At 41.1% G+C, this 14574-nt stretch overlaps 1 protein-coding gene across 1 annotated transcript; it reads right to left on the minus strand.

The window, feature by feature from the left end:
- Positions 1 to 3269: 3269 nt before the first annotated feature.
- On the minus strand, positions 3270 to 14018 carry bmp5 (bone morphogenetic protein 5). The gene is made up of 7 exons (XM_079363303.1): positions 13035 to 14018; positions 10484 to 10676; positions 6714 to 6862; positions 6166 to 6363; positions 4613 to 4689; positions 4350 to 4460; positions 3270 to 4205 (listed from the first exon to the last, which is right to left on the minus strand). The coding sequence occupies exons 1-7, from the start codon at positions 13516 to 13518 to the stop codon at positions 4056 to 4058; spliced, it is 1362 nt and encodes a 453-aa protein (XP_079219429.1). The 5' UTR covers positions 13519 to 14018; the 3' UTR covers positions 3270 to 4055.
- Between the last annotated feature and the right edge of the window lie 556 nt (positions 14019 to 14574).

Here is a 14574-nt window from a genome sequence, read left to right on the forward strand (position 1 = left end):
ATGTGACCCATATGTTCACCCCTTTTCAAGAGGGGACTGATTGAGCTGTATGGGAGCCACGGCCCACCCACAGAATACAAATAAGGAGAACCATATGTGGGGAGATGAATTGGGTAAACTGCACAACATTTTTATTAGATACAATTTCACTTGCTTCGTCGGTGGACTGCAAGGTGACACTGTAAAAATAAACTTTGAGCCACAGAAAGAAAAAGACTCTGGTTAACACGGGGTACGACGATGAAACATGGAATTACTGAGCTAAATGAACAGTTACTCTAATGTTTTGTAGTTGTATTCGATTTACCGAAATGTAATAAAAACAAGCATCCTGTCGATTATTTTACAGACCATTAATCAGGCCATTAAAATATTTATATAGTAACTTTTAACCAAAGATCTTCCTCAACAGTGCTCGATATATTAAACCCCATTAAGACTCTGAACAAATGTTTAGTTTCACAGTTTATGGTTGTGTAAATGTTTTTTCATGGATTACTGACAGCATTTTAATTCTCTTCAAACGTTGATAATGGAATCACCTCCTTACAAAATGAACAAACACTCAGAACTGTTTGCAAAGACGGGACCCATTCGAATCTGACCTGAGAAGTTGATCTAAGAGACTAAGCACAGAAGTGTTTCCCACAACTAGACTATAACTGTTCAAGTCCCCCTTCAAGCCTATATTTACAACGTCCTCAGTATAATGTGGATAGTGGGCAGTCTGCACTCGCTCTCTGCTGCTTACATATTTGTCTGGATTAGCGCCTTAATGCTCTGCAGATGATTAGAGTGAGAGACGTCCGCCGTTACGTCTCCCCTTAAAGGGTTGCAGGGCAGGTTTGTTAATTTTCTCCAGATACACTTTTCAAGATTTCGTTTGAAAATGTCTTTAGGGCCTGACAGACAATGATAACCCATGTGCTCTGAAGAAGGATCAAAGAAAATCCATCATCTGTAGCAGTTGTACACCTGTAAAAAGTTTGACCAATGTCTGCCACGATGTACCAATCTGATGAACCAATCACGCCTCCCTGTCTCCCTGCTCGTTCTCTAACCCACGGCGTGCACTTGCACACACTCAGAGCACGTCACTGATGACTGACTTTGTGCTGTGAGATTACTTACCCCTTAAGTGAGACGTGAGACGACGTAGCTCCTTCAATGCGATGTTCTTTACAATTCAGGGGGCTTCAAAACAGACGACTAAAAGCTTCAACTTCTTTAAAATAATCTGTGGACGACATCCCTCTCACACACACACACACACACGTCTTTCTGTGACCTGACAAGTTCAGTGGCTCGATGCGTCACATTGTTCTCACAGTCTCTCGGCTGTGTTTTAAATGAGAGACAAATAAAGTCAATCAGATGCGAAGGCTCAGACAGACTGAGATGATTTATCATCTTAACGGCTGCTTAAAGATATCCCTCTGTTCTGTCAATCAGGTTCAAGGAAGAAACATGTTTGTATAAGAGGAGAACTTATCATCAGCACTGGAGGACACATCCTGACGTTATGTAACTGCGTTTATGTAAAGCCAGGATTATGTTGTGACATACATGATACACTTGAGGCATTTATACAGGAAGAATCAATACGAGATCCTTCATGAAAAGTAAGCACAGTGGGTTGTGACCTTTGCATGATTCAGAAGTGGCCACTGAAAGTGCTGATCTGATGGGTTTCAAGGCACCTCTGACTCACTGCAGCCTGTTTTTGACCTCAGGGGTCGAGATATTAATCTGCCCCGGGGATGGGGATTGTTCGCCTTTCCTTTCATGTGGTTAGGAGGTTTCTGTCGAGAGGAGCGTGCAGGTTTAGCAAACTTAAATAGAAGCTCATTCACAGCAGCTCCCAGGTTACAAAAAAAGGAAAGACATGTAGAAGAATTGGAAAGAATCCTCAATATTTAACAGTAGATGGGATTGTGAAGTGTGAGGAGTAATCATGCCAGGCAACAGGCCGCAGGAATGCAAATCAACCCTCAAGCCAAGAGTTAAGTTAGCAGGTGGCCTCTTCTATTCACTGAATGTCAACACTCCTTTTAGAAGGAGCCCACATAACATCTGGGCAGGCCAGCCACTGCTTTTAATTAAGTGAAATACAGTCACTCAATGTTCAGCCATGTCAGGGGAAAAAAATGTTAAAAAAGTGGGAGTGTGGGGGTAGAAAAGTGCAACAGTACATATCCTGTGTTTAGCGAAGGTCAACACAGTTGTGTAAATAAATATTAATCCTTAACCTAATCCCAAGATTTTTCCAAAACCATAGAAAATACCTGGTAAACCAGAGTACTTCTCAGGAAAAACCGCTCTTTCTGGAAACCCTGCTTATTCTGAGCAGAGGAAACGCAACAACACTCACTCAGTTTAGTTTATGGTCTCCACTCTGTTTCCAGTGTTGAGTCTCAGCTCTCAGCAGATGGCAACATTGGAAAACATGACTGTACAGAATGTAAGCAATCAGAGATGTGCCATACATATCACACAGGTCATGAAACGGATGCTATTTCCCCCCCGACGGGACGGAGTTGGTTGTGGCTCAACAGGAAGGTTGAGGGTTTAATCCCCAATGTCTGATGTGTCCTTGGACAAAACACCTAACCTGAACCGCCCACAATGCTTCATCTGCGATATACGTGTGAATGGGATTAGTTGGACTGAACTGGACGGGACTTTAGAAACTTCTGCCATCATTGTCTGAATTGGTAGGTGTGACATGTGGTCAATAAAGCACGATGAGTAGTCCGAAGACGACAGAAGTGCTTTACAAGCTCAAGTCCATTTACCATATTCAGGAAGGGGTCGCTTAAAAATGATACACCATTCTCTGCTGGCAGCTTCCTGAACATTATCCCTCTGGGCTGTCTGTGGAGGTCACAGCGCTGCTTAACTACGACTAGCGTTACCCCTCCCCATGAGCATGTCAACAGACTCCCTGGGTGGACCCATAGTACATCATTCCTGTCAAACATTTATGAATCGGAGCAGTAGTCCTCCAATAGTTTGTAAAACATCTGCAGAGCTACAAACAGAAATATAAGAGGGACACTTGATTTACAAAAAGGCTTGAGGACTTGCAGCTGCATGATGGGGACACAGCTACACAACTTCAGACATTTTTCATCCTTTGTGTAGTAAAAATGAAACCATGAAGGCGATGGGGTCAAGTAAAAGCCAAGCAAAAGAGAAGAGGGTTTTTTTTTTTCAAGTGGTACATTTATTAAAATACACAACATCGTACAAGATATACTTTCCCCAGAAGAACTCAAATTAGTGAGAAGTAAAGAAACATTTGCAGCTCTGGCAGAATCCACAGAGAAGTGAGAAAACAGTGTTTATGGAAGAAGTTCATTCCAGACTGACATAATCCTCTTCAGAGGAAAAAAAAAAAGATGGAAGCTGGCTTGGGAAAGGTGAAACAGTATCAGTGCTGAAAGATGTTGACAGCTTGAAAATAGCTTTGGGCAGTTTAGTTTAGATAATAAGCACACTCGCTATATTTTATCCGGGAGTCTTAATTTGATTTCCAACTGCCTTGTAAAGCTGTGATGTTCATGATAATAACAATATCTCTGAGTTTTCTGATGCACAATGAAAACAGTCGTGTATAATTATTGGTCGGTTAAGAGGAATTACAGTTGGCGTTAAAGAAAAACATATTATATACTGACGACGACCACATAGTTGAGAGAGCATTTATCACACAAGTGTGTTGTAAAAGTGGAAAAACGAGCAGGAGGGGAAGCGGTCTTATTTATTGTGACTCCAGTGAATAGTTAACTCTTATAATTTATCATATATAGACCTAATGAAGAGAGAGTATATGCCAATGGACACAAAAGATAATGATAAGTAATGCAAAGCAAATCAAAAACATGTTTTCCTAATCATTTAAATATAACATCATTCAGTGCTATTAAAAAAAAGAAGAAAATAAATTAGGTAGTAAAACTTTATATACATAATACTGTACATCACACCTGCAGCACACATGTTTTCCAGCGATGTCCTCACCAGATAGCATAAATTAAAGTCTGGTCCGACTGCTAGTGACAACCACAGGACCGAACCACCATATTTCTGTATTTCTTGAGGATGACGTTGGAGCTGTCATCGAAGTAAAGCACTGATATTGCGTTGAGCTTGGTCGGGGCACAGCACGGCTTTGGCACATTGTCAGGAAACATTAAATGGACCTATAAATGAGAGCAAGCATGTTTTAAAAGAGGCGTAACAGCAGCGAGCTTCAAGTGAAATATAACTGCTAAGAACATTATGGTGGCTTATAACTGGATTTTTATTGCCGCACACATGTGCGTTGCACTCTGAAGAATACTCACCAGGGTTTGCACAATTGCATGATTTGTTGCATTCATGTGTGCGTTGAGTGGAAAAGAGCATTCGCCGTCGCAGTAAAAAGCAGCATAGCCCTCAGGTGCTATGATCCAATCCTGAAGAAAAAGTGAGCTTTCTTTATTCACGACACATGGTAAGTTCTCTGAGTGTCACGTTGAAACTCAATTAAGACACATTGTTCATTGTACAGATCCCATGGGTTAGTGTTTCTGTATGATTCATAATATATGAAGTGAGTTTTCCTCACCTGCCAGCCCAAATCTCGAAAACTGACGTAGAGTTCGTGCTTCTTGCAGGCTTGTTTCTGTTCACTGATGTTGTAGTCTGAAAAACAGTGAAGGTTCCTTTTCACAAAATAAACTAACCTTTGTTTACATCTTGTACATCTGAAAGGTTAAAGAAACAGCGGTAAATAAAAGACACAAAACACAAGTAGGGTAAGTGTGCGTGACCTAGCTTTAATCGACAATCTGCTGGAAACATTTAAAGTGTTTTCTATTCTAATGTATTCCTCCTGCTTTTGGAAACATTGGAACAAATGTCTCTCTGACTTTTAATCACGTTGTGGTATCGGCTGATTTCAGGACTTCACTGTCACCAGCCGAGTGTGCCGTAGAGATTACTACGAGCATCGTCACTCGTCACTCTGTTTAGTGTGATCACTTTCCAGTTGTGTTACCATCTTTTTCACAAGGGGTTAATTACTGCATTTTAAGAGAACAATGCAATAGATGTTTGAAATAGGGACAGTGTACATTATTGAACATTAATGTGTAAAGTTATAGGCTCATTTTTGGTAGTCCCAAAGGCAGGTTGGTGGTTCACATGTAAAACAAATTGTCCATAATCTGTACATTAGTTGACAAAGAGAAGTGTAAACAAGCATTAAAAAGTGGCTGTGCACTGTTGTTCAAGGTAAAGTGTCAGAGTATCAAAGTGCTGGAGTATTGCACATGATTGGGAGGTATTGGTGTAAATTGCACATTTGCCCTATACTCCCATACCTTTATACTAGAAGCCTCATAGAAATGTAATATTTTAAAAAAGCAGCTTTTACAACATTTGATTTTAGAGTAACAGATGTGTTTTCCCCCACGTCATTGTGGAAGAGGGAAGACAGCAACGCCAAGGACAAACTAATCAAGAGAGAATAGCTTTATTCTGGGCCATTAACGTGCGAGTGATGAAATATTCAAGAGAGCACGTTAAAGAGCACTGACACTGTCCAGGAGCTCTCTCACCAGCCTTTAATTCTTCTATTCACAGGATTATTTCAAACTCTGCAGAAACCATCAGAGGGGAAGGTGAGGGAAAGAGACTCTCCAGAGTGCCATGTTTGTTTCATCCCAAGATATAAAAGAACAGACGAGTGAAAAACGACGACGACATGATTTACAGACTGTAACTCACCATTAATGTTGCTAAGAATGTCAGCTAGGTTCTGAGATTGGCAGCAGGAGTGAGGAAGAAAAGGCTTTATCCTCTGAAGTGATTTTTAGGACACCTCACCCCCCTTACTTATTAATGTTTACCGCCAAACTACTTTGGCGGTAAACATTTCCTGAAGATACCCACCTTTGACTAAATGAATAGAGAGGCTTTTTAAATGTGATGTATGCATACATGGCTGTCATTAAGGCCACTCACTGTGGGGACTTATAGCTGCAGGAGAATGAAAGTGGTGAGGCTGGCAGATGGATTCATAGAGAGATGGAATAGATAGCAGGGTAAAAGGAATTCAAATGAAGGGATCTCATGTATGTAGGTAGGATTTAATCAATCATAAAAAGAGGACCATACCTCCAGTTTTTGGTGCCCTCGATGATTCTTGTTGATTGGTTGATTTATTGCGATTGTGGTTCTTTTTCTTCCCACCAGCCGCTCTGACGGAGCGAAGCAACACCCCGCTGGCCTTGAAGAAAGCTACCAGGAAGGGCTGCTTGGACTGAGGCCCGTTCCTCCCAATGATTCCAGCAGACTTCATGTTGATACTTCGTCCTTTAAAAAAGAAAAAAGAAAAAGGTAAATAAAATCTCAGGAAAAATGAGATATATTATCATTTTATAGCTGCTTTCAAGGTGATCGGGAACTTGAGGAAACCTTTATAAAATCCAGACTAACTATTCCTTCTTTTGTAAATCACGATTTTAGAGGTTGTAAAAAAAGACAATAATATAAAAGGCAACTTTTTCTTGAAGTCAATGAAAGCATCAGTATTTATCGAACTCAGACATTTGAGAAACAAGAACTTCCTGTGCTTTTCTCGGATCCAAGAGACTCCAAAAATCCACGGAGTATTCAAACAAGTAAAATGAAGAAATCTGTCAGAAGAATTGAGCCTCACTCACCGTCTGCTGTCTCCACGCAGAGCTGCAGGCCCAGGTTCTGCTGCGGGTTCATCACCCAGTGGTTACTGGTGGCTGTGATGTCGAACACCAGCCAGCCCCCATCGGAGGACTGGACTCGTTTGGAGTCGAGCAGGAACGTCTCGGCATCTCTGAAGGTAAGACAAAAACAAACACAAAACATCTGCAGCAAATAAACAGCAGTTTACATGATGCACACTTAAACAGCTAAGTGCAAAGAAATGCTTTTTTTTTTTAAATACAACATGTTTTCTGATTGTTTTGTAATCCAGTGAAATCAATTTAAATGTTGTTGCCTGTAGGTTTGTTTGGCTTAAGACTTATAATTCCCTCTTTTTTTAGAGCAGTGATCTTTACTGCTTCATTATAAAACACAGTTTCTGTTAAGCTTTTGAGAAAATTGAAACTTCCGGGGAATTGTAATGTTACACAGCTTTAATGCAGCACACAAAAAGGAAACCATGTGCTTGTTTTTAAAAGCACACGGTTCAAGGAAAGCAGACAAACGAGACATCACTGACTGATCACAAATGAATGTTTCAGCCTAAACTCTTTAACGCGAGTTAAAATCTGAGCGACTCTGGAAAGCAAACATTCCTCTCTAAAAAAATCCCCCATCGCTGAAAGCTGCTGACATGATAAAAGCAATCAGTTATTTCTGTATGCCAACCGTGAACTGGAGATAAAAAGCAACACAATATTGTTGAAGCCGTGGCTCTTAATGAACTGCAGAGTTGTTTAAAAACATTTGCCAAGGCTTTAGTGATTGGATTGTTCAGGAGTTTTGAATCATGAATATCAGCCTGTGTGTGTTTTTATCAGGAGCCTGACATAAGGCATCAATCAAACTTGAGTTGAAAAAGCCCCGCTCCGCAATTTGCATTGGACTTCTTTCAAGTGGCAGATCGGATAAGGCAGAGCCTGTTCAGTTTTTGTGGTTACATGGTGCTCAAGTGGAGGACTGAGATTTTCCATGTGGCCCCAATAATTCAGACGATATTCATGTGTTTATTACACGTGTAATAAATCTCCACCTCGTGTGGAATTCAACCTGAGGTCGGTTGTTATGAGTGACTTTGTGCTGAACTTCCTTTCTGAAATTTGCAGCATTAAGCTAATATCCTGTGATAACTTTGTGTGTTCTGGTAAATGGGAGCTTTTCCTCGAGCCGTATCTGAGGGGAAAATGTCATTCCGCCCCTTCAGCTTTGATATTTGGCTACATCTGCTCACCAGAGAGTGTTAAAAAGAGGGGACACCGGGGATAGAGGTAGAAGAGACGGCCTACCTGACATTCACTTCATACGCTACTCATCACCCACACGAACGTTGTCGCCAGACCAGTATTTTAAACTTTAATACAACACCAGAAAGAATCACATGACATCGATACCTGTTTCAGTACCACAGCACAAAAAAAAAGAAGTCTTAGGCATCAAGTATTGGGTAGTTTCCTGTTTTTGATTTTCCAAATACTGCATGCAAACTCCTCCACATATTTAAACAGCTTCTCCTCCTTGGCTCTCTGTTTGTCAGAGACATAAACGCAGCTACACGAGAGGGCGGGTTAATGTGTCGTTGTTTTCTGACTTTAAAGGCACCCTACACAGTTTTTGACCTTATCGTACTGGAGCAATGCACAAACACCATGTTTATAGGAGTGTTTCGTTAGTTTCTTGTTTTTCATTCATGCACAAGACAACAAATTGCAAACGTTCATTTCAGGTGTTTTTGTATCTTTTTGCAGCAGGCGGTGCGCTCAGTTCATTTGCTTTTAGTTTAACCCTTTGCAGTCCCTCTCGACTTGTAAGTAAACTGTGTCGGTGCTGTGATAAAAACTGGGTAGACGAGCCATCCCATTCAAAATTTATTTGAACACATTGCCAATCATTTAAAATTCGTTCAAATGTGATTTTTGGACAAATTGACCATTATCAAGAAGGGTGTTGTCAGTAATTGGCATTTAGCAGAGTACAACAAAAATATGCAATGTGCCAGAAATGGCAATAAAGAGGAAAACAAGTGTTTATGTTTACACGATAGGTTTCAGATTCGACTCTATTAAGGCTTCAACATGTCTAAAAAAGATTTACACCCAAAAATGTTTTTTTGATAATATAAGTGAACTTAAGCATGTTTCTTTTTGTAAATAAAATCATCGACTTTCACATCTCAAGTCAAATTTCACTCTCTCTATTCTTATTGGAAGTCGTCAGTGATAGTTATGATTTAACATACACAGATAGAGGAAAGAAATGAAAACATCCCAGGCTAAACTTCAACCAAACTGAAGACGTTGTTTTAACTCTCTGCCTTAAGATGCCCCGACAAAAAGAAAAGTTCTAGAAAATAAAAAAACGTAACCATTAATTATGAACAAGTGTCAATAACCAGTTAAAAACAATTAGCAGTAAATGTTGTTAAACAGTTTCATATGGGTGATTTTACAGTTTTTTTTAACTACATTCTTTATAACATTTGAATTACTGTACAGGAGAAAAAACGTGAGCAAAGTGATTTATTGAGAAACTTATATAGCAGTGTTGTTTCTAAGGCGTCTCACCTTGGGACAGATTAGTTCTTCTTCCTGAACACTAATGAAAACACGCTATTCCCCATGAAAACGTGTGTGAAAACCTAAACGGAGCAGCCCTCCCCTTTGAGATGGCAAAGTCCATTGACTTGGACCTTTTCAAAGCCCAGGGGGGCCATATCTCCCCTTCAATCACACACACACATTTTTGGCAAGCGAATGTGGGCCCACTTTTAAGTACACCCTTGTGTATTCAGCTATGTCATGGTTTAAACTTCCGGAATATTGTTAAGACAGGCAGGTGGTGGGCATAACAGTGACCACAGGAGCACCAAAGGGGACCCCCCCTCTCCCTACCCCCACACACACACACACACACACACACACACAAACACACACACCTCATATGGGCCCTCATGGTTTCATCTGTGACACGGCCAGCTTGGCAGGCAACACAAGACGAGTGATAACTGATGGACCTTCCAAGCTCCGTGAGTGGCCGACTTGCTAATGGAGTTCTCTTTATCCGAGAACTATATTTGTAAGGCGGACACGGTGCGAGTGAAGGAGAGCAGAGTGCGAGATAGAGAGCCGTTCTGTGTGAGTGGAAAGTTTCAACCGTGCGAGACAATAGCTGTTGGACTGTTTTGACTGTGAGATGAGATAACTGTTTGGAGCACATTTGTTTAGTTTGATCTGTGATACAATGGAGAGTCACAGCTTTTTGGGTTTCCTTTTCACTAATCTGCTTCAGCACACAGGATGATGTTCGCTTTCTGCTCTGAGAATGAGCTGGATGTCGGTCCTCCACCACATTTAACGTTTCCTTTCTTTTATATTTGATGAGTTTGAGACCCTCAGGAGGTCGAACTCATTTCTGTCAAATATCAAAAACTTTTAAAACTCTATAAAGTGATGAATAATGTTATACAATGTACAGTCCAGAGTCTTTTTCTCTTTACTTTTACTTTAGTAAAGCAGACACATACAATTAAAAATCACTGACTGCACTCTTAAAGAAGCAAATATGAGCGGCCAATTTTTCTGCAAGTCTGAAGTTTTTATATTTTTAATGGACTACAATGAGTGTTTATGAAGCATCCGTTCAACATGAAGGTGGTGGATAGAAAACTCATTTTGCTCCTTCGTCACGTAAGGTGAATAATCTGTATTTTTGTGTGTGTGCGTGTGTGTGTGTTTGTACTTGATTAGGTACTTACTTGTTCGGATACTCCTTGATGACTTGATGAATTGAAACCCTCAGTGTGACGTTGTCGTAGCGCGCACTGCTGCGGTCCTTATAGATCCGAAACTCTGCAGCAGTCACCGCCTCGCCTTCTGGGATCTGAGTCAGATCGAAACGGAACTCCTTGTAGTGTCTCCGTTGGTGAGAGAAATCTTTGTCTTTCTCGACTGAGAAAGAAAATATTTTATGATGAATTTCATTTTTACTGGCAGGAGCATAAGTAAACCATATACTGATCCAAAAATATTACTTCAACTCCTAAACTGCTGTGCGTGTTGCTCAAAGGAGGAAATATGGTGGCATTAAGGTCACAGCAAAAAAGTTATTTATCACATCTTCTTTCACATTCCTGGTCCAATCCAAACATTTTCACTACCAACAAAAGCACTTTCCAGTTCATTCAATCAGTCAACTGAATACAGGTAGCAGTTCCCAGACAGGCACTCTACTGTGCTCCTTACTGCATTCTCTGGCCATGATGAATGGGCTGTCAGTTAAGAAAAACAGGCTGATTTCAATTAAAGACGCTTTCGTCTGCTCCTCAAGCGAGAGTTAAGACCAGACAGGACTCTCCGACGTCATATGAAGGACTACTCTGACCTCATTTCTGACCTCATACTGACCTCCTGTAGCTTTCATACAATGCCCTTCAAGTGACTTGTAACTTCAAACTAAAAAAACTCCTAAGTAACAAGTGACTTTAGAGATCTTTTAAGACTTTTCAAATTAGAAAATGTCTGATGTGTAGACAGCTGCGGGGGCAGGGAAAGAAGATATGTATCACTTGATTTTTATGTGCAAAGCCTGTGATCTATTTTTGTAGGAAAGATGAAGCATCAAAGCACCTTATCGAAATTATGAAAATAAACAACGATAAAGTCACTGCCATCATATCGCTCTCCTGCAGGGCAGCAGAGAGGAGGCATGCGGCTGAGGTCAGTGGATTGTCTGACATCCTCGGTGATATCATGCAGTGCATTTCCCTGATATTTTATCAAGTGAGAGCGCCTGCCGCTACTTAACACACACAAGTCAGAGGTCAGGTCTGACTTTTACCCACTGAGCGTGTTCCATTATGTTAACCACGGGCAGTAATGCAAAGCAGAAGTGCCACTGAGAGCATAAAGAATTGAACTTTCTAATCTCTACAGATAAGATACTCAGGACTTGATCGTCTGGAAGAGGTGTGCTTAGTGCACCACGACAGTATCAATATTCTGTTTGTTAAAGAGATGACTGCTCCTTTTGCATCATGTATATTCATGAACTTTAAAAGCGGGCTTCTTATTTAAACATTGTAAGCTCCAGCGGTTACAGTAAGCATATTAAACTGCATGAGACGCGGCATAGACGTTGGTAAAACAGTTGAGGTCAGCAGCTATATGTGCTTGTACTGTAATAAAGACAGAGCCCCATTGAACACTTCACTGACAGTCCCCAGAACGAGAGCGGAGCTTTCAAGGCTGACAGTGTACATGCCCTGCTGTAGTGGTAAGTGGAAACAGATGGGCTCAGGCCAAGGTGAGGGATTAGTCTTCCAAGCAACACTACCAAAATTTACCTCAACATGTTTTACTTTGTTGTTTTTAATTTTTTTTTTTAAATAAATCAATACTGCAACACAGTGTGTGCATGGCCTGTTTTTGTTATTTCCTAAATGTCCTTTGTTGGGTGAATTTTAATAGTATGCTTCCTTATATTTTAACTTTAATTAAAGAATAATGTAATACTTCAAAGTGTGCAAATATGAAATACAGAGCTGCTCCGTTTTCCTTGGTGACAGTTCCTGAATACAAACAGACATAAGTCAATATCACTCCCTTTTAACAACAGGAAATCATTTAGACCAATTTTCTCAAGGTCAGACAGTCATCAGATAAGTTTCTGTGAACTGCAGGGTTAAGGGTCCCGGCTACCGAACAAACACAATCACTCTTCAGATCAGCTTCTTCTTTAATAGAAAGCAGACAAATTGCGAAGGTCAAAATGTTGGGTCTAATTCTGTTAAACACCAAATATTTCACACAAGGCGAAAAGACAACTGAACACATTAGAGGCCAGAGAAAGACTGATGTCTAAAAATGTAGTCACTCACATTTAGAATAAATCTACATGTGTGAAATTATTCTAGACAAGATGAAAAAACTCAAGGCGCTGAAAGAAACACAACATACATTAGGGGATTAAAATGTGTGCAATGTTCAAAAAACGTGGAAGGCTTTCATGCTGCAGGGTTTGAAATGGCCTGTCTTGGACCCACTGCACATTTTACATTACGTTTTTAAGTACATCGACTAAGGGAGGGTAGGCTACTCCAGGAAATTTTCAAATAATAGCCTACATTTCCTTAACAGAAAAAAAGATGAAATGAGTTGGATAGGGATTATGTTTTACTTTTAGGTATTTATTTATAACTGTGTTGCAGCACTGTGTTCAATGAAATATTAACTTTTTAGCCTGCCTTCTAATTTATGCAAAATAAACAGGTAATAAAATACGTTTTAATGCAATGTAATGCAGCTTACCTAAATTGACAAAACTCATCACCATGTCGGCATCATTGAGAAAGTTGTTCTCGTGCGCTGAGCTGAGCGCGGGGCTGTGGCCTAACAGAGGGGCCGCGCGATAAGGCTGTGGCACGCGGGAGTACACGGCATGCTGCGGGCTGTAGTAACCCCTCCTGGAGTGCCCTTGTGCCTTGGCACTGAAGCTCTTTCCCGGGCCCACCTCCTCCTCTTCCACGGCCATGGCGTTGTACAGGTCGAGCATGAAGAGCGGCGCCGAGGACGCCTGCTTCCCGGGACTGAAGGGCCTCGGCCGGTGAGGCAAGCCCAGGATGGAGAGGATCTCTCTCTGGATCTCCCTGCGCTCGTGATTGCGCAACCTCCTGTAAATAAAACTGGAGTGCACATGGTTGTCACTTAACCCGCAATGAGTGCAGGACAGAAAACTCAAGCAGCTCCACGCCAGTCCGAACATAGCACGGTGCAGAGGTGAAAGCGCTGTCATCTTGACAAAGTTTTTAAGATGACCTACATCGCACTATTTTGAGGAAGAAAAAAAAAAGTTGTATCTCTGCTGATGCAGAATCATAGATTTTCCATTTGGAGGATGCACTTAAACTTTCCCGGTGGCTTTGTCCCACTTAACCCTTCTACAAATGAGGTCTTAACTTGCAGAACGGTCGCTGCTCCTCTCCGGTGCTCAAGCTTCCTCCAGCAGTTTTTACTCCTCCAGGGTCCATCCAGAAGTCTCTGCTGCCACACCAAGTATTTATGGAGCTGTGACCCCGTCCCTCACCTTACTCCTCTGTGATGCAAAAACTCGGAGGTACGCCCAAGTCGAGGGATCACCCCGGAGTTTCCACTGGATAAAAAGTGTTGAACTGTGTCAACAAATGTACAGAGAGAGAGTTGCACTCCACTCATGCCCCGGCTCGCATTTTTCTTTTTCTTTTTTTTTTTTTTTTTCACCTCTTGAGAGCGTTTTGGGGATAGCTGCCCTCTGAGTCCATCCCACACTCACACTCTGTTTTTGCATCCACCTCCTCCTCCTCCTGCAGCCTCAGTTAACTTCAGCCTGCTCCCATGATGAATGTGGCGGCTCAGGAGTGTAAAAGGAGACACTTGAAATCTGAGAGGCCGTCTTAACGAGTGAAAGAATAATGACAGAGCCTTTTAATCACCTCAAGTTATTGAAGTCTACGTGTTTGTGGGAGAGGCTCCAGCTGCATTCTGCGAAAAGGAGTGTACATCATTGTAATTACATAAGTTAAACAATATTTGATAAAACAGTCACTAACTTAAAATAGCTTCAATTTTAATGTGCTGCCACTAAAATACAGTCAAACCACAATTCCCACATAAACAGACCAGGGAGAGATAGAAGAACCACAAAGGCTGCCCAAGATAATCTGCAAATCCAGTTTTTAAAACCACAGAGCAAAGCTGTAGATCCATATACTCTAAAGTGATGTTGATCTTTGTACATATAGGACAATGCTGGCTGTAATGGGAAATGAAAGCTAACAGCCTTAACAGAAAAAAAGCTCTGCTCTCATAGGAG

Source organism: Symphodus melops (assembly GCF_947650265.1).
Source record: "Symphodus melops genome assembly, chromosome: 15".
Lineage (NCBI taxonomy): Eukaryota > Metazoa > Chordata > Actinopteri > Labriformes > Labridae > Symphodus > Symphodus melops.